The sequence below is a fragment of the Corticium candelabrum genome, chromosome 17, assembly GCF_963422355.1.
Source record: "Corticium candelabrum chromosome 17, ooCorCand1.1, whole genome shotgun sequence".
Classification (NCBI taxonomy): domain Eukaryota; kingdom Metazoa; phylum Porifera; class Homoscleromorpha; order Homosclerophorida; family Plakinidae; genus Corticium; species Corticium candelabrum.
In genome coordinates this window covers 2,362,653-2,388,022 of record NC_085101.1, presented here as the reverse complement: position 1 = coordinate 2,388,022, position 25,370 = coordinate 2,362,653, and the positions used below count along the sequence as shown (strand labels likewise).

Sequence of the window (25,370 nt, the reverse complement as noted above, 5' to 3'; positions counted from 1 at the left end):
GTAATATAGCCAAGAAGCCGAACAGTGCTGTTTATCGTTCTAATTAGACGGATCTTATCTCATTGGTCATAAGAAGGCGGGACTAAACATTACCCCCTTCGACCGCCTCTACTTCCGACAGCCAGCCTACTCCTCTAGCCTGCACCTCCTGCTTGGTACTTATCCTACCGTCAGACCGTTGCCTGGTGCATATACACGTACTGCAAAACCGTCTGTCTGCTTATCTCAATGAACAATTGTCAAATGTTGGTTGGAGACAAAACTATGACGCGCAGCTCATGAGGATACAACGTACTACGTATTCACGTCAACAACATACCAAAAGCGATAGGCGTGGTTTAGGCGGCGCGAAATAGGGCAGACAGGCCGCTCTATTTACACACGAGTAAGCCAAGTGATGCCGGGCATCCATTGAAGTTCTGCGCAAACGAACGATTGCCGCAATGCTTTTCACACAAAAGTACACTCACTCACAGAGTGGAATAAAAAAAAGAAAACGTGAAAGAAATTTCTAACGCTAAACGCGTCTGTGTTCTCACTATGAGAGCCCAGCAACATTTTTCGGTAGTTTCCGGTGCTAACTTGATGCGGCAATGTGATGAGCGGTGCTGTCAAGGCTCATACACCGACAGGAGCAGGATGTGACTGCACATTCAGTGTGGTCCCTGTTACAAAACAAAGATGATCTGCACTTGGGGTTTCTACGGTAATTCCAACGTGAGTGTATCACTGCACACACAATCTAAAATTCCCACGCAGTGAATTCGGTTAGTACCTGAACCATTCAACCAAATGACTGGCGTGACCTCCGTGGCGACAAGTTTGACACCATGTGAACCAACTGTCAAACGACGCTCTTTTAGTGGACTTAGGCGGTTGATTACTAGACGCTGCAAGACATGACAACGATTAGTTATCCACTATTGCCTCACGTGAAGCTTATCACTCACAGGGGTGAAGTCTAACGGGACTGGAGGCAGTGCCAAGATTCAACAAACACACTGAACAGCGCGGAAGTGGTTTTCGACAGCCAGGACAACTCGTTATCTGTATCACCATTTATACTATGTACCTATCAACGAGTACAGAACATCATTTACCCGAGGTTTGGTCTGTCCGCTCATCGTTGCAGATTGTGGCATCATGGACGGTCTGGTGCGGTGTGAATCTAATCAAGTCATGACTGATTTCTACACTGAATTCGCGTTCGCCGATCGAAACGCCTCACCGGATGACGCTGCCGTCTCGGTTGACACCGATTTACCACAGAAAGTACACGTAACAAAGACCTGTTGTGAAGGCTTGGTGGCTGCAGTAAGCATCAGGCGTTCAACATCCAACTCGGCTCTAGACCAAACACATTAAAGTTATAGCCACAGCATCCAGAGAGCTCAAACGCGACGGCAAAGAAACCTTTCTTTCCATAGCTGCCACATGTCCAATAGACAGCCATACCTGTTGAGAACAAATTAACTGTGCGTTGAATAAACAATAGAGTGAAAACTACTGTACGCTTCCATCCAGGCAATGAATCTGGAATCATTCGTTAACTGTGTATCCCCCGCGTGACACACCGCCAGACACGCTGTTTGCACATCTCCAGTCTGCAAGCCAACACAATCGGATGAAAACTCACCTCATTTACAAAACTCATTATTCCGCACCTTTTCGACATATTTCTGAAGAAGCTCAAGTCCAAGTTTGCTGAGACCTACCAATTAGCACACGGTAATGACCACAAATCATGTAATTGAGCATCCACAACTGACTCAAACGGGAGGACACTGGTGCATGAACAACAACACAAAACACCACAAAATCACAAATACCTGTCAACAGAATGCCATCAAGACTGCCCTTGTCGCACATTGCCTTAGTCACTCGACCAAGGTGTGCATGAAGCTGTTACAAACAATCAGGTGAAGTTGTATACCAACCAATTGCCACTAACCATACCTGTGTTTTATCCAGAAACATGCAGGCACTAGCAACTGAATCATTGATTTGTAGGCCAGGACCATTTCGTGGTTGCTGAAAAAGAGCAGAAAGATTCTCGGTTAGGAGGAGGCATGTTGGGTACATTTCTATAGGATTTACCAATACTGATTCAAAGTCCTGTCCATCACTGGTGAGAAACGCAAAGGCAGCAACGAGGTATGGGTTTTGAATCTGAAATAAAAATTGTCTAAAATTTTTAGAGTTACACGAATGTCGATCGGTTTCATTGATGCAACAATCGTTGAAGTCTGGAGCAAATAATGATTATGTGTCTGACAAACTATTGGAATGGTATCGAGCAGAAAGGCTGTTACACACATAAATTCTTTTTTCTTTCCTCTGCATGTTTAATGATGAGATGGACATTCCTGCGTGTCGAAAGCCAGAGAGTTAGACATCAGACACTAACAAAATTGCATGACAACACAGAACAAGGGTCAGAGTCTCACATGACTCTCTAGTTGCCTGTTCCACATTTATGTGTCATTTGGAAGTATCAACGTCATTTGGAAGTATCGACGTCATTCGGAAGCATCCATAGTCAAAGTCAATGTCAAATGCCTCAGACCAAGAATCCTCTCTATGCCATAAATTACAGTACTAAGGGACACTATTGTATAGAATTCCTTTCTGAATTAGCCAAAAAGGGCAAATGCCAGCTGTCTACACAAATATGCACAAACATGTACAAGTTTGACCCTAGCAGGTCAACAGTTAAGCAGTACAAACAATCGATGCTATGCATTGGTTATTTTCTTACCAATTGAGCGACAACCCTCCATCCTCTCCAAAGGTAAATATAATTATTAGTTTATGGTCATAAGAAAGGCACCCTATGTGACTCTCTCATGACTTCTCTATACCTCGTCTTTGTGTTGTCTGCAGATTTCATGCCAGAGTGATTTGTTGTTGGAATATCCAGCCAAAGCCATACTGACAAGACTCAACGTTGAAGCTACACAACAGCAGCAATGTCACTAACATGATCATACATACACAATTGGCTACCATACAAGAAGCAGGGTGGTGAAGTGTAACATAATAAGGACCTTGTAAGACATCAAGGTGCGGCTATAGTTGCATGCCATTATTCTATGCTTTCAAAAGGCACTTGAAAGTCTACTATCATGCAAAAAGGGAACTACCACTGAATAATAGGATGTAGTACAGTGGGCACATATTTGTTGATCATATGAAGGCAACTCTTCACGGGAACAACATAAACAGCCACATGCAGACTAACTACTGGCAGCCAGCTAAGCCCAGCCTGACCACATGCCAAGGCCACACCTAGAAGCAAAAGCAGTCACTAATGATCTACTTTACATACTCCAAAACAAATTAAAGATTAAACAAGCAACACTGCTGAGCTTAGTGGGTCCTATTTCAATGTGTATTATGATTTCAAAGTGGTAATTTGATATGAAAGTTACACAGCTGATCCACCAGTGCTCAACTCCTTTGTTTTGCGTGATGTTTCTGGGTCACTAGACCATGTGAATGAGGAACAATACAACAAACATTTGTAATTCTAAACAAACCTGCTGGCATCATGCATGCACCGAGGAGGTTCCATCAATAATCAACCTACACATAGTGAGGTGGAGATCCCCTTTAGTGTAGAACTCCTACACATAATATTGTCTAGTCCTATGATTAACTATCACCTGGCCTCCTGTTTGCTTCATTCAATGAAGACTCCAGCAACTTTATTGCATTATTTCCTCATATCATTGTACAGTACAACTACAATATGTAGAATGCTGGTCTTGATATTTTAGCAATAAAATGTATGTGGTTAACCAAGTGTATGATAACTCTTGAAGACTTTGCTAATCTAGAGCCCCTCTTCCTAATTTCAGCTCCACCCCAGACCTTGAAGCTTCCCAATAAAATATCTTGATCTCCTGTGTGACTAATTGCCTTTCAGAGTATCATCTAGGTACTTATTACACAACATTTGTCCAATATTATTTGGTTAATTAAACCAGTTGTTTGCAGTGACCTGAGGATCTCTGAGGAAACTAAAATTTTCTTGGGGTGGTACTGGGACCTGCTGTATGGGTGTGAGAATGGGGAGTAACTGAATGTATACAGAGACCACTGGGTTTGTCAGTAGGTTTGTGAGTGACAGTTAGGTAGACAAATGTGGGAAGGCTGACAGATAGTGACCACAGTACACTTGTACTGTATCAGAGTGGCATCATAGCCAGAAGGTCAGCTCATTGTGTGCATCTAAATGTCAGTCTGGTTGTTTCTCAAGATGTCTGGTCTCACCATCTGATTGGGTTAGATAGGAGCCCACCAGTACACAGGAGATTACACTGTAGAACTCATCAATCAAGACTGGCTTACATTGTTTGAGACCGTTAGCATTGGTGTAGTCATAAATGCCTGAGAGTATGACTACAGCTTCTTCAGATATGTGTACATTACATGTCCCAGCTCAGATTCATCTAGAGCAAATGCATATGACACCCTCATACACTGGATATGGGGCTAACAGTCTACTGCACTGAAGAGGGTGGTTGTACTTACCTATACTATAGCTGACAATTGGTTGCTGATTGGATGTACAAATCAAGCTGTACTTACATAAAGCCTAGACCTATAAGTTGGTCAGACCACCTACACTGCTCTACTCATCTTTCCCTAGTCCTATAACCATACACAAACCACAAATCATATGGAGCCAAGCCACCATGATTTTCTATCTTACTGCTTGACAGCAGTCTGCTTTCTCTTTACATTCATTCAATTGGAACTCGTGCTAAAGATACATCTCTAAACTGGTTGGTGTGGTCTTTCATGCAGAAGAACCTCGCTAGTCCAGACCTCACTAATCCCAACTCTCATGTGCACTACAGTACAATTACAAAGCCTCCAAATACAGACCACGGATATTCCAAGGCAGTGAGGTTCAGGTTATATAGCATGTCGGTTGAACACAAAAACAAGAAGGCAAAATTGTAAGCAAGATGCTCACTAGAAACAGCAAAATGGCCATATACATGGGAGAGATTCAGGTAGATGTCAAACAAATGCACCCCTTAATAAACATTCTGATAAAAGTTTCATTCTTTACTAACATGCAAAGTTGTCATGTTGTGTAGTCCACTTACAATATCGAACGAAGCACAATTTCCAAGGTCAAGCATTTTGATAAATTCAAACAAATTTACTAATCCAAAACATCTATGCTCAGAGCAAGGTACGAAGCTATTTGGGTTATGAACGTCCCTCTGTACAACAAAAATCAACTGCCCTGTTGAAATAATGTAAGTGATACTGTTCAACTAGCCCAAAGTGTATGGAAGGAGAAGCAGAGACAATTGTATATCAGCCACATTCATATTATTTAAAGACACATTGTACTGCACTCACATCTGACTTTATCTTTACGTGAAGCCGAAGCTCCACTCAACAAGGTCGACACAGCTCGGCGTATATGTCCGTGCAATAGACATATAGCGGCGGCCCTTTCGTAATAATCGTTCATCTCCAGTCTATAATACACAGACGTAAATCAAGACTCCATTCTAAAACGACCAAATCGATGACCATGCACCATACATACCTCTTTACAAAATCATCCAATGTACTTTCGGAACCATCAAAGTTCCATCCACAGAGCAGCATAGCACGTTCCCTATGTCACAAATATTCTTAATAATTTGCAGTAACAATAATTCAGTGGTGCCGTGTAGCCTTGTACCAGACAGAGCTTCCCTTAACGTTGTCGTGGCCTGTATGACATGACAACGCCTGAGATGTCGCACCATACAGGGAACGGCAGTGAGAGGAGTGGGTCTGGTACAAGGCTAGTGTCTGTGCGTCTACAAGTCATTGGCAACTAAAGTCTAATAAAATTTTAGATATTCCAAATACAATATTCACAACGTGCAATAGAAAGCAGACAATTCAATGTTGGTACATGTTTGCATGACACCTTGCACATAACATCAATTATGATGATCAATGCATAAGAAGAAGCCATGGTAACTTAACTTTGCAACCATCAGTCATGATATTAATTTTGTCTGCTCTCACCATAAGTACCACAAAATACAAGAAAAGAACGTCAAAGTTGCCAGATGATTATGTTTCTCCGTGTAGGTGACAAATAATAATAAACAATTGCAAGTGCATGGCCACACATGTCAAGTGCTTCAATCCTGTCAAACAATAATTCAGATTCTTTCCAATCAAGGAACTTCAAATCTTTCCACAAAGATGAATATCTGCAAGCAGCATCAGCAACAAAAAAGAAATACTATGTGTCATTAATTTGAACTATAACTAATTAATTAATTTTAATTAATTTACTGTGAGTTTACAAGCAGAATTGACCAGAAGGATGAACGGCAGGTGACAAAATATAACAAAAACAATCCTCACCTTTCAGGACTTTGATGTTGCCAAATGTTACACAAGTCTTCAGGTAGTGGATATTTGGTTTCATTAGCTTTGCTGTCATCTGTCAAACAGTTGCTCCGTGAGAGACACATAACTGATACATGTAGCTCTTGCATTCCATTCATACCAGTTTTATCACAAATCACTGAATATACACCAGGATAGTGAGACTGTGAATGACCAACAAGAGGCTTCAGTTTTCCTAAATGCATCTTCTCAGAGGCAAACTTCGTCATACATATGGGCACAATATAATGTTACCTTGATTTTTTAGCTTCATCATGTCTAACATTAATATCAAGTAAAGGAAAACACAAATTCATAAATACAATCAGTCTGTAATTATAACTCATATACTTACAGTGATCACACAATAGTTTACTTCAATGTTGTTGTTAAAGATTGTATGGCAAAAAGTTACCCCCCTCACACTACAAAGTTTTCTCATAAAGATGGTTAGCAAGTCAACAGCACACACATACTACAGTTTGATATTTGCATAAACTACTTCAGACATTGATCGATCAGCAGATAAACTGCATAAAATGTGTAAACAAGTTAATAAACATAACCACTGGTGTTTGACTTTATTGATTACGTAATTAACAAATCATATCACGCCACCTCACTCTGACCAACTATAATATTATCAACAACCATGAAGGTCAAAAGGACTAGCCGGGCTTGTGTGTTTCTAGTTGCTTAGCACATTGTGGTGTTTCGACCATTCCTGATGTATAACCACAAGGGATGTAGCACCTGGGGGGTGACAATGACCTTCCAGTCAATGACGCATCAAAACCACTTGCACTCTCCTACTAATGACTCATTGAGACCACTTGTACTCTCCTACTTATGCATTTACTCACCACAATTGTAAATTAAACCTGACGTCTCAACCACATAATAACACGACAAACATTGAACTTAGTAGATACAATCCATCCAGTTCCATAGCCCTTTCAATTCCGGGTTGTCTTTGACAATGTTCAAGTTTTTAGCAATCTGACAAACAAGAAACAGACATACATGTACAAAAATTCGGCATCACTTTGCATGAATGTAAAATACATCTATGCCATATCCTTGTATAGCTCGACGTCGCATCAGTTCGGCGATGTCATCCGTGTGAGAGTGAGAATCAACCTGCCGAGAGTGAGGACACTACATGTACAACACGTGAACATACATACACCAATGGCTGATAAAGACCTCTTGGCAGTAATGATTAAATAAGTCGGGTCCACTGCCCCATGACAACTGGCTGTCTGCAGACCACGCCTGACACAAACAGCAAGTAACACAAACAGAATGACGACTGAATCGGTGTTGGTTAAGTACCAGAGGAATTCGCTCGTGAACTGCAATATCGCGTACATCACCTGAAACAAACAGCATTGCCAAAGAAACATTTGTTGACACACAAAAATGAACAAACAAATACAAAAATAAAACAAATAAATAGGTTACTGGTCTAGTAGATACACACCTATGTATCTACATACAGACAGTAGACCAATAAACAAAAAAATTGACAAACACACAGTCTAAGTTGTTAAGAAAGCAAAACCTACTCAAAAACGTTAGTACCACATAAGGCATGTAATTTGTTCACATTTTCAATGAGATAATCCTACCTACAAAACATATTTTCAACATTTTCGGTAGAAGAGTATGGCATGGGATTCATTGTGCTTACTGACAGCCACAAATGTCATTCCACAAAAGTCTTCATATAACTAATAATTAGTGTATTGCTGTCCATTTCAAGCAAACATGTGCTATGCATCAATCACATTACCACCCAAGTTTCTAAGACCATGCAGCTCTACTAGTTCTTGGCAAGCACATATAGAAATGACAGAAATGGACTTACAATCAAATTCAGTTATAGCTAAGGAAATAGTGCAGACAGTGCCACAGATGCCAATGAGACATTAGCTGTAACACCATGCATGCCAGCACATGTAAGTTCATAAATGTGTGTGTGTGAGCACACATACATGTGGTGTGTGTGTGTGTGTGTGTGTGTGTGTGTGTGTGTGTGTGTGTGTGTGTGTGTGTGTGTGTGTGTGTGTGTGTGTGTGTGTGTGCACATACAAAATAGTTGAACACAAATGTATTCGATACATACCTTGATTGCCTATAACTAGTAAGCGATTTGCCTGTGATTTGATCCAGGAAAAAGAGTGAATATGCTTCTCTTCACCTGTAAAAGTAAACCCGATAATAAAACCTCAAATTCACACACAATCGAATAACATCTAACAGTGGACTGTTCTCTCCAACACCGGTGGTGGCATGTCATCTTCAACAGCCATTAAATCTATTTGGCAGGAAGCTATTCTGCAAACAACCAAGTGTTGGCAAACTAACAACTTACCAAACTCATTCTGTTGAACATCAAACAATCGTATGACAGATGAGTCCTTTACTAAAGCTGCTATACAACTAAACCTAACAAAAATGTTATAGAAAGCGTTATGGTAAGAATGCCATGTAAAATACCTTGTCGGACACCAAGCTAGCTTGCTATACGTGCACGGTCGTTCAATGATCACCATTTATAGATTGTCAAGGAGTGAAACATCAGAATGCATTTTATGCTTCTCACAACCAAGCTGCATTGTTCTATGCTTACAAGTGTGTTACAACATGTAAACGGTTGCCCATTCTAACATTGACAATAATAAAGTCTTTCAAGCTTACAAACAAAACAAAGGGATATTTGAATAAAATAATCAATCAGATAGAATGAGGACCCTGACAAGCAACGTACCATGGATTAGCACTGGCCTTCTTAGGTTTAGAGTGTATCTAGTAGGTTTCAAGTAAAGCACTCAGAAGTTGGAAACTAGCTGTGAATTTTACAACTACAGAAGTCCTCAAGACCAAGAGAAGATATGGGTACCAGCCAGTGATACTGGCAATGTCTGCTCCATTCAGAAGGTCATATTATCGATCTGCTTACTGCAAATGTTTCAATTTATTGAAATGTGCCTTGTTATCACTGCACATTATCTGAATGTTCTTCCCTAACTGTAAAACTGTCTTAAGCCTGTTTACAGGCTAGCATAACTGAGAAATAGAATATACTCTTAAATCTGGCACTAATGGCTATACAAAAAGAAACATGAAAAGTCACGTTTAAATTTCGCTCGATAATTTTCAGGCATAAGTTGCAGACAGTTACCATTGCTGCAATTAATTCATTTTTGCTCAGGAATTAGTAATGTAACTGTGCTCTGTCTCCTGAGTATTGATGCCCACAGTACTTGCCAGTCTTGCCTGAGTATAAAACAGCAGTAACAACTGTACCATCAATGGTACGTACAAGACAGATTGACAGACAACTAAATCGCCACACAGAAAAGCAGACAGACAATCACATGTGCATACACAAACACACACCTGCACATGCACACACAAACACACACACACACACACACACACACACACACACACACACACACACACACACACACACAAACCAATGTATTCCTCTAATGTCCATAGCATTTGAGTGTTAAGGCACAAAAGCAAGATAAGATGTCAAATGTCTTTGTCCAAAAAGAAAAACCAAAAGAACACCAAAAAGTTTAAATCTCAGTGGAAACCTACTCCTTCCACGTACTATCAGCAATTCAAAGCAAAAGTTTTGAAGGTTAAACAAACTCTCAAAGATATTAGCACCAAAGTCTCTGGCAACTTGAATAAAAGGTAAAAGTATGTATAGTCAGATAATAAACGTTGTGAAAACCATTTCAAAAAATGCATTGACAAACATTAAAAAAAACAAGCAAAGAAACTGCCAAACAGACAAAACACTTGCTATGCAATAAATTATCATGCCAATCTTAATAGCCACAGAGAAATTCTTATATGCATGCAACCCCTGCACATACAAATAAATCAGTAGAGAAAAGTTCAGACTCTGTTAAAAGAGGATATCGGCTTGTCAAATCGTCGTCGGTCATACACATGAATAGTACCCTACACAAACAATAAGCAATCGAGAAACTACAACAATGCCGTAGTTGTTTACCTCAAAAAATGACGCTATTCTCTGCTCATTGTGCGGATCAACTCTAGCACAATAAACAGCCTTGGTGAACAACTCCAGCTGTGCCTGTTTAGAATCCTCTTCCCTCAGATCGTAAACACGCAAGTGCTGTCGACTAGAGCACACTAGACATTTTCCACTTAACCAATCAAGAGACAGTATGGGCTCCGATACCATCCCTACAAGACAAAATAAATGATACATACACAGAAAAGACAATATGTAGACCTGTGATGAACAAGCACATATAACCAGAATGCAGTCCCCAGTATACAAACAGTCAACTAGCAATAGTTAATTCAATAGTTAATTAAACTGACTATCACACAATGATAATGGTATGTCCACCGCTTTCGGTGATGACTCCTTCAATGTCTGTTATGTCAGAGATTGACATGAGGCCCGTAGTAAGAAACTACAGGAACCTGCACAAAGAAGAGAATATAGTTGGAAGAAAAGTGCAAGACAAAACCACTCTCTCGTCCAGAGCGCACAAACAGATCTCTGGGGCAAGAGATGCAACAAGAGAACTATGCGCCTAGATGCATGTGACTTGCCAGCAACACTTAAATCAGGTCTATGACTGCCATTTGAGTACGGCACAGATTACTCCGTACGTATGCCATCAGAGCCGTTGGACTACAGTACAGAGTGAAGCTATAGTCTTGTCTGCCTCATCAGCCAAACTCATGAACAGTCTGAGACCACAGACCTTTAGCCACAAACAGAGCTGCCAATGCCCATTAAATATAGTACACATTGGCACAAGCTTTTGAGATGGCGGCTTGTACTCACTATGTCGTCGTAGTGCAGTCACTGGGATTTTGGAGTACTTAACTTAAGTGAAGAAACAACACCACCTGCTGCATCCCTCCTCCCTGATAACACTATCACTGTTGGTCCACGACTGCTTATTCAACAGGAAACCTGCTTATATCGCAGCTAACCTCCATATCTGAAGGCCACACCACTATCTGCCACCTGTAGACGTGCCCAGTTGCAGTCAGCTCTGCTCTGGGTGCGTCAATAATAATACCTCTGTGAATGCACATGTACAAGCCAGTCGGTAAATTGGCAACGTCTGGAGTCTATAGTTAATTAAAATATCTGTAAGAGGTACCATGCTTCAAGTATGTTACCTCGTGGCACACTTTTCAACTGACAAATGATTCCCAGTATAGCATACAGCTATTTCCTTTTTATGCTCATGCTGCCTGACGCTTCACAGATAACCACTAACTAGAAAGCTCATTGATATTAAAATGCTAATAATCATTCCAAAAACCATCTAGTGAGCGACAATTGCAGTCTACATGTACCTTTCTTTGCCAATTTGAAAGTCCAGAAACATGCACATTTGAATTGTTATTGTACCAATAAGCCACCCATCATATATGTCGGGTGCCACATTTTCCGAAATTTAACAAAATTGTTACAACTTTATGACCTGTTCTTTAGTTTTTCGATACAGAATAGCAAACAAGGTCATCATGACTTAAAGGCAATAATGAGTTAATTGTCTTGAACATGTTGATGGGCACAGCAAGAAACGTTAAAGATTAGTACAAGGAAGCACAACGTTGGACAGGCATTTAGTACTAATCTCTAAGGTTTGTCATCTGTCTCTTCTTTTTCACCGTCTTATTCCACACTGTTTACCCATCCTGACAGTCTACTTGGTGCTATCTACATTCAGACTGTGTCGATTGGCAGAAGCTATGACTTCCAGTTTCTGTGCCACGTACAGTATACTGTCTTTGTTTCATGTGCGAGTATAATGAAAGATCTCGATGTTGTTGTTGCCATTTAATGCAATTACAATTGTAGTACATCTAGGCTTACTGACCTACATGTATATTAACTAACATTTTGCACTAATTTTGAAGTGTTGCTGACATATCCTCTCAAATACGCATTAAGAAAGCCTCAACAGTCTACAAAACCCGTCCAAAGAATGCATTTCGTTATTCTTGGAATTCATTAAAATTTGGAAAATACGGTATGTGTACCATACACTTTTGTTGCTGATGGTGCAACAAAATTCAAAATCATGATAAGGCTTGTTCTTCCCTACATCAACTTCTATTTACGTTTGACGTCAAAGTTGAACAGTTTTAGTTTCCAGACAACAGAAACGGCCGTGTTAATATATAATATATATTTTTCAAATACTAGTGGCATATATGATGTTATTCTACAACTGTTACCTAGAAACGATACAAGATATAATAACAACTCATAATCATAAAACAGTAAAGTATGCCCAAGTGTTTCAAAACAAATACGAAAATTTGAACAAAGCCAACTTTATGCCTCAATTCAAATATTATATACACAACTAAACTTCGGTAATAATATAAATTACCGTTTCAATAGCATGTGACAACTACACATAGGGTAAACAGTAAGGAATTTGTTCTTAAACAACAGTCCTGCTAGCTGAATGGATATCGCAAAAGCATATGTAAGGTGATGTCCAACAACTGGTTCTGAGATCTACAGAAAGGTAGCCCAAACATATGTAGTTAGCCCAGCTATATGGGTACTTAGTTAACTGGGTTTTCCTACGCAGCTGCATACAAGCACATGCCACAGAGCCCCCAAGTTCGCATCAATGCTGACTCACTGTTGGCAGATTCAATGAGACCCAGTGAATCCAGTTTAGGCAACATAGTTATGGTAGCTCAAATATATAGATAAGTAGCTGTGATATAGAAATAATTAGCCGAGTACAGCTTCTGTATTTTGAAAGTCTTGGCTAAGCTGGGTATAGGAAATAACAAAGTTGACTAATCATTTCATCCTTTGTAGATGATAACCATGCCACCAACATGTACACCACATCTTAAAATCATGCCAAAATCGTGTCTTGCGAAGACTACAGAAATATGAAGTCAAAACAAGTCCCCTCATTGACTAACAATGAAATACACAGTATAGTAAACTCGACTACACCTATATTACTTTCAGATTTGACATGAAATCACACAAGAGCTTCATGCGCCTTCCTTCCAGCATACCCGACTCATACACACCCCATCCATAATTGATTTACCAGAAAGCTTTCAAGTTCAACTAGCCTAGAGCCAAAATAGCTATGAAACCTGTCTACATCAATACAAAAAGATGCAACAAAAAATAGAAAGTGCTCCTAAATAAAATGCCACATATAGTCAGACCTCGTTATTCCGACCACATTTGTCCTGCTGGTTTCTGTTGGACTAATGTGACTGGCGGATTATTGGTAACTAATACGCAGCGACCATGTACATTGGCTTCACTTGAACTTTCGTCAGAAGGTGAGAGTGCAATTAGAAAGATTCTAGTAAACTATTATCCTAAAAATTTCATAGGTATAATAGAGATTGATTTATTGGGAAAAATTGACATCAAACAAGGCCTTTATCAAGCATTTTTATTAGTATAATATAATGGCAATCTTGACAATTTTTTATCTGGTCGGGCTCAGTTCTGAAGTTCTAGTGTAAATGCTGTATAAGACATGCAATATTCTGGCATTATAGAAACATTTTAAGCACAAGTCATCGGGCAATTTCCAACCATTGTTGGCCACGTGACTGACTCATTTAGACAGATTTGTGAACACAATGGAAAAACCCTGCATTCACTACGGTGGCACTAGAATATAGCAATGCTTCTACAGAATCTGACACTGACAAATTTTCAAAAGTGTGATGAACAGTCAGCAGACTCAGCACTCTCAACCCAACCATAGCACAGTGTGCATTTATTTATGTGCATTTTTGTCTAGGTTTAATGACTTTTGTTGAGCATAATGTAAATATTTCCTGACAGTCAGACTGTCTCTAAGTGTGACAAATTTTAAAACAATATTTGAGCAAATTGTCAGATCAGGATTCTCCCCGTGATTTCAGAATAATGTGGCAGAACAGTGTAGTTGTAAGACATGCCTCTTACAGCATATCATGATGTGCTCTCCAATACTCCAACCATTACAATATGATTCTAAACTGTAGGTCAGTCACACTACCTTCCGCCCCAAGATGGAAAACAACAAAGTCATTACAGCCTTCTGTTTCATCACCATGAGACGTCTTTTATGTTCAATTGCACACAGACACACTAACATCACCTGCTTGCTGTATACATGTTCGTCTCGAGAATTATCGAGTAAACTCAAGGGTGAAAACTCTGATAAATCCGATATCACCTGAGTGACATGTGATAACCAATTTATATCCCATTTCAATTTGTCAGTTCAAGTTCACTGCAATTTGTAGAAACACACCCGGTTGTACTGTGCTGAAATGAACAGCGACGGCTAATTCGATTTTTCTCCAAATCTCCCAAGTTAAAAACGTAAAAAAGTGAGTGAAATATCAATGCTGACAAACAAACCCTGTCAAGTCTAGCCTACTTGAATAAAAGCCTAGCCGTTTTGCTGCACCAATCAACAAAGACCAGTTGAAGATTGTTGAGGAGGTGTCCGTCCCTAGCAACACCAATCTGTCAAACAAGTGGGCAAAGAGACTGTTCAGCGAGTGGATGGGAGAACGAAACAGAAAGTGTTCTCAAGACGCTGGAAGGCTGGACATCCTGGAAACGAGAACGGACAACAACCTAAAAGAATGAATTTCAAAATTTCTTGTTGAGGTGCAATCCGCAAAAGGGGAAGACTACACCCCTTCGACACTTCATGGACTTCTCTGTGGCCTACAAAGAATTGTGCGGCAAGTGTGCCCTGTCAATTTTTTCAAAAAAGAAATCTTTTTGGCCGAGAGGAACGCTCTTGACAACCGTTATCGCCAGTTGCAAACAAGGAAGGTGTAGGCTCCAATAGGCAACATACAGAAACAATTACAGAGAATGAAGAACAGCTTTGGACAAAGGTGTCATTGGAGCAAGCAATCCTCTCGCTCTCCTACGTGCCGGTCTTACCTCAATGGTAACAATTTCTGTTTGCAGGGAAGATTGGAACACCAAATGCTGACAAAAAGATCAACTGTTACGCAATCCCACTGATATGCTGAAACCTGTTAAATCTTACACTTACATTGAGCATGGATCAAAGAATAATCCTGGAGAAAGAAAAACCTTGAAGTATCCAAATAAGCATGTGACACAATTTGCATTTCATCTTAAAGAGAGGTGCCATTGCGTCATTTTGGACCAATACATTGTTCACTTTTCCCAAAATTGCCGTCAGGATAGTTTCTACCTGAAACTGTTGCCAACTTTGCCGTCTGGTCCAAAAACTGCTTGGTATTATCCAAAGAATGTGATAAGAAAGAAAGTGCTCGCGACGATGGTGCAGTGTATGTTTGATGAAGCTGGGATTGCAACAAGAAAGACCAATCATAGCCTTAGAGTGGCGAGTGCAACGTGAATGTTTGAGAAAGGCGTCCCAGAAAGAATTGTCCAGCAATGTACTGGGCATAGATCGCTGGAGGCACTCTACTGCTACAAATGATCTTCTGTGGAGCAGCTAATGGCCATGTCACCAGTCATCAGTTCTTCAAAGCATGTTTATTTCAAGCCAAAGTCAAGAAATCAGTGAAAGCGAAAGAGAACATCGCCAAGACGAGAAAGAATTCTCATACTTAGATGGGCACAAGTTCAAGTTCTTCTCACCATCTCGAGTTTGATAGTGGGGAAGCCTATGAAGGATTTTCGTCTGAGAGCTTCTTTGTGTTTAATTTCTATGTCAAGTGACAATATAAGATTTGTTGTCTTATGTTGACATACTAGTAGTAGATTGCACGTGTATATCGCAGTAGTGTTGTGTGTTGTTGTTGTTGTTTTTGCATCACGTATTGTAATTTGTTATTACTTTTGCACTCAATCATGTGGTATAATAAGCGGTGGCATCCAAGAGGACTGGCTGATAATTCATATCAGCCATAGTGCTGATAACCTATATCAGCCCATCGTCCGTGGCAACAGGATGATACAAGATTTATCAGCCTACTGGCTCCTTTGAACTTCCCTAGCAACGGGATATAAGTGCTGTACAGTGTACAGTACAGTACCCTAATAGAACACATGCGAAAAGCCTTGGTCACTTGGCAAGGGTTGCTCAGCATGGTGTTACGCCACACTACTATGCTTTAGGGTGAACCCCGGGTAAGTCACTACTCCTGAACAAGTAATAAAGTTAAAATCAGGCATTACATTATTTACAAACATCACACGCACACACACACACACACACACACACACACAAATAAACAAACATACAACAACCAAATAAACACAACAAAAACACTTTCTAACCATACCAAATTCTGTCAGTGGTCTTGAAACACACGAAAGAGTATCTCTTGTTATCTGACTGCTGAACAAATGCTTTGCGTTGAAGTCTTCAAGAACATGATACACCATTATGCACGTACACGACAACTCAACAAAACAGAGTTTACCAGAAAAGTGGTTTGTGTCCCACACTAACAATGAAGCCTCACCCTTGGATCTATCCAATCCTTCTGCCAGCTACATAAACCAGCACACAATTGAGTCAAAACAAGACAAATACAGTACAAAAAAAACTGCAAGCAAATGTAAGACTATAGCATTTTTATGTCTTCTTATAATTTTTGTCTCCTGCCATTAATTTGCAATTAAACTTTGAATCCAAAACTGTCATAAACAGACGTAGCCATTGCTAATGTGTAGACTAAAGATGGACAAACACAGATTAGTATTTGTGTGGGGGGTGGTGGGGTTGATGTGTTGCAGCACACCTGCTGATCACTCTGCTTGCACTCTGCTTTGCTGCTTTGGCTTATCTGCTGCTGCTCATCAGTTACCCTCCAATCCAATACCTTCCTAACACATGCTGAAGTTTTCTTGTATTTGATTGAACTTCGACAATAAGTAGGCAAGATAGCCACAACTGACAAGATTGCTGCGGCTCCATGTGGCTAGCCACCACACTAAGCAAAGCTTGCTGCCCAGGGCGACATCTGTTAACCCCACCAACCGGTCATGCCTATCCTTGTCCAAGTGACCCTATTACTGTCTCTTCCACAACATGTATAGTAGTTGGCAAATTCATTAGCCATAACTACATGTTACCCCAGGACTGTAGCGTATGCACTGATGCTAGTCATCAACACTATACATACTCATTAACACCATGCCAAAAGCTAGCAAGAATTATGGAAACATACTACTTAATGCTGTCTATATCCTTATGCATTTTCAGCTCTAAAGCGCTAGAGATTAATTGCATTGTAGGTGACATTGACATGCAATAAAGACTGTAGTAAGACACTGCACTAACGTACCTTATAAGATGAAATATTGGCTGGGAATCTATTTCGATGGATTGGCGGATTTTCAGCAAGCACCAATATAAAATCTGCCATTAATTTAGCCACTGGGATATGTTGACAAGATATGTTAACGTCATCACCCACATGATGGTTACTCCTGCTTGCCATCTGTTGTGTTGTACTCTGCGTAGTAAGGAGGTTTAACATGAGAATGAGACCGTGAAGCTATCGATGAAGCAGGAAGAGTCATGTGGGTCACATTCTTTGCATAGACACAGCAATTCTTCATCAATGCAGTAGTTGGAAACCAGCACATTAGAGAGATGTGATGGCCACAAATGCAGTGACCAATAGAAAACTCATTCATGACATGACAACTTATCTAGTAGTAGGCGAGGAGTTAGCCAGACATTAACCCCACCTTCGAACAAGCATAACACAAGCTGATGGGCAAAGCTAATTAAGAGTATACGTTAAACAAACAACAAATGTTCTAATACAAATGCTGCAACACTTTACTCTAAATTTGAAATAGTTCTCAAAACACACATAAATATCAATCTGTGTCCTTACCAAATTTGGGTAGTCAGAACTCCACTGAAGAGCTAAACATGGACGACTTGCCTTGGGATCTTATAACAAAATACATGCCTTGACAAACGATCAAGATAACATAACCACAAGCTACACATACTAAATTCACAGCTGTGTAGAGCATGTTCGTGCTCATCCAAAGTTCTAAAGCTAAACATTGTCATATAATTAGAACACTGTACAATATCTATAATTCACACTGTAGATACCTTGTAAGAGTTACTTTGCCATTCTGTTGTCCAACTGCCATTAGATACTTCGAGTTGACACTGACAGATGAATTCCAGGCAACACACTAAGAATACACCAACAGGTCTCTCAAGCACATATCCTAATTCCACTAGCATTTGTAAAGTATAGCAAAAGTAAAGTATGTTAGTGTAACAGCACCAGCAGACAATGGTAGGTGCAGCTCATAGATGGCCAATGAGAAAAGCATGATTTGTGAAGTTCACAGGCCATGTCCAGCAATTTAACCAAAGAGAAATCAGTGTTTCAACTTTTTTGATTTGTTGATGTTTACAACTTATAAGTTGTGCTGAAATGTTAAAATTTGACAATTCGTGGGCCATGTACAATGTTTTCAAGCAAAGAAACACTAGTTTTTCTCAGTTTTCAACTTGCAGTGGCGCCAACGTAAAGAACTAACAATTTTTGTGGTGACAGACAAATAGACAGACACACAGAGAGACAGACACACAAACAGACAAACAGACAGACAAACAGAAGCAGCAATGAAACGAGAGTAGAAGAAAAAGGCAAAATGTAATTCTGCAGCAACAAAGTAACACCTGCTTCACAACAATTTATCTACAAAACAATCACAATTACTAAAACAAAACCATTCAGTCTCAAAGTCTGGCATTGTTTTCCTTTATAATTATCAAAGAATGCTGTTTTGTATACGGTTTATTTACTCGTCTGCAAATCTAAATAAGCTGATGCCAAAAGGGGTCCTGCCCATTGGTCATTCCTCTTGTTTTCAAACATTTTGGCCTTTGGGGCAAATAAGCAGTTAAATATTTGAACAAGCTGGCAAAGAGTGCATGGGATGAAGGAAGACGAGAATGAGACCGAATTCAAGAATAAGTGGCGATCAATCATTTCAGTGACTTTACAGCATTGCACTGCAAAAGTCATCTCAGACAAACTCATTAGCATAGCAAGATTAGAATGTCAAAATAAAGTTTGTGCAGTGTAATTTTGTATGCTACAAGACCGTAATGGTCTTCTTGTTGTGTTAGGTTGCTCATGATGTAACTGTTTGATATAAATGGAAAATATATGTATTGAGACAAACACACAAATAGATAGACAGACAGACAGACAGATACTGTAAATCCAGAAATTTCCGTACTGATGAAATTTTAGTTACTTTTGTACAGACACCTGGTTGTACTAAAATAATATAAATACTAAAATTTATAGATAGATGCACTTGAATTCAGCTACAGTACAGTACCGATCTTCTGTACTAAAATAACATGTGTACAAACTACTTCATGGGAAGAAGTACTAAATTTTATAAGAACTAAAATTTCTGGATTTGCAGTAGCACAGACAGACAGACAGACAGACAGACAGACAGACAGACAGACAGACAGACAGACAGGTAGACAGACACAGAAACAAACTGATCACTTTACCCACTTATGCGCATCCACAAGGTAACAAAACAGCATAGCAATGTCAGACTCAACAGATTTGAGGCAAACCTACTATGCAAACCAGCCCACATGCTTTGACATGCTGACTTTGTTTGACCTGCGCTAATGATAAATACGAAGTGAATGGGTGTCAGGCTAACAGTTTGATCATTCTAACAACTATAAACACACTGACACATACACTGTCACTAACTCAGAATTTGTCCAGTTCTTGGAAGACTCTACAGTTCCCAAAGCAAATGGCATTTCTATATCTCATCCATATTTCAAACCATGCACTGCGGAACGTCATACAGTAACATATATTTCGCGTTCACTCTATGTCACTGGAAAACGTCATTTTAACTAAAATTTAGGACAAAAAGGAGTGATCGACGTTTGCTGGAGGGACTCCCTCTATAGGACACATAGACCACACTAAAACATGTGACGTGATTAGGTGTCTGGACTGATGTGGCCAGATAAGGGGAGGCCGGGTAAGGCGAGTTTACGTGCATGTATTAGATTCTCATCCCACTTTCACCATCTTTTAGGAGAATCGAATCAACACAATGTATTAAATATTAGTCAGTTTGGTCATGCGTGAATTGGGTAGCTGGAATTTCAAGACCAGTATGTTTGATCAAGGTCAAGGGTGGTGGAAGCTGTTGCGGGTTGAGGAAGCAAAGGCAAGATCTAGACGAGCATTGACTATTTGTCATACATGGGTGTGGTTAAATAATTATTAAATGATAATTAAATAGCACCATAACAGTGGACGTATAGCATAAATTAAAGTAAATCAATTGGCAAGTTTCTGTATATTTTTAATGCTGATATATTTCATGTAATAACACAACACAATGGTAAAATTAGAAGCAAACTCCTCAGCGACTTCCTTCAAGCCTAAACTATCTACAATGTCCTCTTGTATGAGAGCTCGCAGGCAGTTGTTCAGTTGTCCCTCTATAATAGTGTGGTGGACGTACATGAGCAATTGCCTGAGAATTGAGAAAGTTCTTTACAACGTAGCCAATGTTTTAGGGGTATAGTCAGCTGTAGAGTCCAAAAGGCTTGTGAATTTCAAGAAAGGAATTTTGACGGCAGTATTATCCAAGGTTTGGCCTATACTGTGCAAATACTAGTCAGTCTTCACTTCGAGTACATAATTACAGACGATATCTACCAGAACGGAGAGTTGTCTCCTAAGTTTGTCGTACTGGAAGTTGGCTTGAAACACAGACTTCTCTAATACGGTCAACTCTTCAATCTGTAGTGTCTTCTTCATTGGCAGATTTGATTAGAAGTATTCACTAGCAAGGACAGGGTGCGTGGATCCTAACAAGCCTCCTTGTAAGTCGGACGAAAGCATTGTTTGGGCTAATGAGTTGCTGTGGACTGTTACTGCCATATCTTTGGAAGCTTTACAGTATCTGGGTAAAGTAAGCTCTTCTATTAGAGAGTAGGTCCATTCTGGATGATCATTATTGCACTATTGAAGAGGCATTGGCCTTCCTTTCCCTTCCCCTACATATATTGGAGGGGAAAATGTACCCTCAGTCATGCCCCGGTTCCACTGCCCGACGATTGGTATTGCAACGTAGCTACCATGCTTGTTATCGCTTAGATATGTTCAGACTGTTGAATTTTGAGAAACTGGTTGGGTTGCACTGTTCCTAAACAACTGACCCTTGTTAATTAACTTGTACAGCCCATATGCCTTGATGACAACTTTCTGAACAATATAACACACTAGATGAGATCCTGTTCTTCACCAGGGCTGATTAGATTATTGATTGTTAGTTAATATCCCATTGAAGACAAACGAAAATGTAACCGAGTGTTTCATTTCAAAAATCCCATTCAGAAATATATCCAAGAAGCAGGAACTTGAAAGTCACGTGCACCAAGATAATCTGTTCCCCGTATATATACCAGGTCATGTCTCGTCTGCCTCTTGACATTTCGACAGTCCCGTTAGAGGTAGTCATTTTGAAGATGTTGCTGCCACTATTTGCCGTGAACAGGTGTATTAAATGGGGCAGATGTTCAACGCGAGTATACAGGCAAACACAGATAGGTGTATTTTCAAGAACCCGGATATACTAAATATCTTGCTTTATTGACGTCACTGGCAATAAAAGGCATGCTCTGCGCGTAATGTCTGAGGTCAGGAATGAGCAGTTTAAATTTGGTGGAGACCCTATGTGCCAGTCCAGAGAAATTCCCATGTGAGTGGAGGTGGTTTCCATCAACAGGAAATCGTGTCATGAGAGAACTTCAGAAGACTAATCTCACTGTCGAGCATCATGGATTCGGGGTGCACGAGCAATATATCAGTGGCACTGCAACTCACACTTCTTGGAGATGCTCTCTTTACATACAAACACACACACACACACACACACACACACACACACACACACACACACACACACACACACACACACACCAGGGCATAATTTACTATTTCTTTTTTGCATAGCAGTATTGCTACACAAATTGCAAATTGAGTAGCAGTAATGCAAAATTGCGTCGCAACCATATTTTTGCAAAACAAAGCAATTAATTAATTAATTAAATACCCAGACAGTTCATGCTTTTCTAAGTCTACAGATGCAAGTTCATAGTCAGTGCCAAACTGTGAATAGTAATGATACTAATAAATTTGTTAATATAACACAATTCCCTTTAGCTAAGTGGAAATGAAGTTACTTGAATAGTAGCAAGTGGCACCCTGCCCATGCAAATTTAGAAGCGAAATATGCTATTCATAAACTTCTGGTTTCTTAAATCATATGGCTGAATGTGTGGCCTCCTTGGAGTGCTGAAGAACCGTTGCACTGCAAGTGTAGGGTCAAACTGTGCCAATGGCGGACCATCAACACCAACCCTCATCAAGTGATCTACGGTATCTTCACTAAGACTTGACTGCCAATCACTATTTATCCTCCTCATAGCACTGAAACCATGCTCAACTATGGCTTTGCTGTCTGGAAACACCAGCAGTATGCACACCAAATGCACAAAGTTTAAGAATTTCTCTTTGTACTGGAACAGAAGCAGTGACTATACATGCAGTATTTTTTGGATGGTGTCGCAAGTTATTGATCCAGTACATCTTGAAGAACGTCCAGTCTGTCATTACCCCATCCGGCAATACGTTGTTCTTTAATAGAAGACGACAGAAGTGCTCTACAGCAAGAGATACATCATCTACACCAAAGGCTGCAAGATCATCTCAGTCAGTCAGCCACAGATTAGTGTCAAGGAGACAAACTGCTTTAAAAAATCCCTGTTGTAAATCATCAAAACGATTGTGAATGCATTTCCCAATAGCTTCGGTGAAATCTGATCTCGACATCATAAATGCACTAAGTACATTTGGCTGTACGGCTGACAGCTTTATGTTTTGAAAATGCAGCTGGTCATCTTTCTCTGCGGCTGCAATAAACTGCGACAGCTCCGATGGCACTTCAGGGTTGTCAGCCTTCAAAGTTCCAAGGATAAGATGAACCGAGTCTAAGTTAGCAATGTTGAAAGTCAAGTCAGCGGAATGACCTTGCAGATGACATGACAATGTAGCTAGAGGGTTCAGCAGAGCGTTGAAAAACAGCATATGCAGCACAAACTTAAAGCTTGTCAACTTTTCAAGTAACTCTTGAATCGGGCTTTGTCTGCCGGATTTACTGAAGATTCTACAGCCATTGACTCAAGGTGAGCACAAATCACAGGATAGGCCATGATTAGACTGCTTAATGCTCTAGATTTATACTGCAGCCATATGGTCCCGTAAGCCTTCTCTGGTTTTCTGACAGACTCTTCCAAAACATTTCCCATCACTTTGAGTTCTCGGAGGCACTTTGGGCTCTTTCATACACTAAGATACATTAAGAAATCCAAAAGTTCTTGTTGAGACATACTGCTGCTACTAACTTCCATGTCCCTGCAAAACTAAACTTTAGATTTAGTAGGCGTTGATGTTTTTATACAGTAGTTGTGCTGTTTGTACTTCTGTTTGTTTTGGCTTTTATATTGGAAGTTCACAAATGCTGTGCTGTTTGTACTTCTGTTGTGATGACCTTTAGGCTGGAAAAGCTGTGCTGTTTGTACTTCCTGTGTTTCTGTGACAGTGCTGTTTGTGTTGACCTTTACATTGGAAAGGTCCCATGCAATTACACATTGCATGATTGTTTGTTATTTTAGTCGGTAGTGACCTTCTCATTAGCGAATATATAAAAGTGCAAGTACATTGACTACACTGTAACTTTTGTCCCTTTTCTACATTGTTACATAGTTCCAATGGAAGTCTTAATAGCTATCTTGTTTCAACTTTCTGTTTCTGTTGCAATCCCTTCTGTTAATGAGATGATAGCTTCAACAGGTGTTCTGCTAAGTGCTTTAGTTTCATGTATTACACAGCATGACCACTCAAGTACAGATGGTTCATAATTGAATAAAGATATACTACTATATTATATAGTACTTCCTACCACTTTGCTATGCAAGGGAACTGGGTGCACCATTATGAGGTTTTTAGTTAGACATCCACTGTACTTGGATGCAACATTCTGATTCCTCATCGCATTTGCATCGCAGTTTGTGCAACACAAAGCTGACTCTGTTTCGCAACATACGAAAATTGATTCGCAAACTGCGATGGGATACCGGATAAATTATGCCCCACACACACACACACACACACACACACACACACACACACACACACACACACACACACACACACACACACACACACACACACACACACACACACACACACACACACACACACACACACACACACACACACACACACACACACACAGCTCTTAGATCTCCTTTGCATATATAGATACGTATGACATATAATAAATATTACTAACAAGTCACAAATACATCTATTTGTCAGTGTAGTAAAGACCTAAACTCTAGAGCTAACGTCTCTATAAACCACCACAAATATCCAACATGTAAATATCACTCACTTTGGGCAACGGCACCTCGGTGTTCAAAGACGAGCGCACTGCGAATCTACGACTTGATATCTTCATCACTACAGAGCATGAAAACGTCGCACCAAACCTACAACACGAGCCTCATAGTGTACTCGACAGCGGAAACAATACGCACCGTTCACTCCCTTCGGCTCTACCGACGAATCAGTCTACCACAACAACAAACAGTCCGACCGCCATTCACTTCCACGTATATTCACATACCGACCTTGACAACGACGTCAAAGAGCCTCAAATCCGTTCCCACGGTCACAAAGCTGTCATCGTCCGCACGTGGAGACGACAAAACGTCCCACCGAACGGCAGTCATCCGATGTCCACTCCGAGTCGACACCGCCGACACAACTGACACACAACCGACGATCCGGACCGCAAAGAG

The 25,370-nt window shown here is 40.1% G+C and overlaps 1 protein-coding gene across 2 annotated transcripts; it reads right to left on the bottom strand.

Moving 5' to 3' along the window:
* Window positions 1-185: 185 nt before the first annotated feature.
* LOC134193246 (GATOR2 complex protein MIOS-B-like) lies at window positions 186-25,347 on the bottom strand. Of its 2 annotated transcripts, none has more exons than XM_062662065.1 (35): window positions 25,200-25,347; window positions 25,107-25,140; window positions 24,962-25,029; window positions 18,537-18,622; window positions 18,428-18,477; window positions 18,307-18,365; window positions 16,879-16,948; window positions 16,738-16,818; window positions 10,460-10,656; window positions 10,366-10,407; window positions 8,923-8,978; window positions 8,798-8,871; window positions 8,684-8,740; window positions 8,549-8,623; window positions 7,756-7,796; window positions 7,627-7,695; window positions 7,486-7,560; window positions 7,353-7,419; window positions 6,676-6,699; window positions 6,542-6,616; window positions 6,397-6,475; window positions 5,576-5,647; window positions 5,383-5,504; window positions 2,862-2,953; window positions 2,098-2,169; window positions 1,957-2,031; window positions 1,830-1,902; window positions 1,665-1,711; window positions 1,513-1,604; window positions 1,414-1,455; window positions 1,229-1,347; window positions 1,101-1,168; window positions 951-1,047; window positions 776-890; window positions 186-665 (listed from the first exon to the last, which is right to left on the bottom strand). In XM_062662065.1, exons 1-35 carry the CDS (start codon window positions 25,299-25,301, stop codon window positions 578-580), a joined length of 2,655 nt encoding a protein of 884 aa, XP_062518049.1. In that variant the 5' UTR covers window positions 25,302-25,347; the 3' UTR covers window positions 186-577. The 2 variants fall into 2 exon arrangements, with proteins under 2 accessions (XP_062518049.1, XP_062518050.1); XM_062662066.1 differs by having other exon boundaries at window positions 24,962-25,058; window positions 25,200-25,267.
* Between the last annotated feature and the right edge of the window lie 23 nt (window positions 25,348-25,370).

Coding starts and splice junctions, on each gene's coding strand:
- LOC134193246 (XM_062662065.1), bottom strand. CDS start 25,301: ATGACTGCCGTTCGGTGGGACGTTTTGTCGTCTCCACGTGCGGACGAT. Junction 7,696..7,755: donor TTCACGAGCGAATTCCTCTG/GTACTTAACCAA, acceptor TGTTTGTGTCAG/GCGTGGTCTGCAGACAGCCA. Junction 1,048..1,100: donor GCGGACAGACCAAACCTCGG/GTAAATGATGTT, acceptor ATGGTGATACAG/ATAACGAGTTGTCCTGGCTG.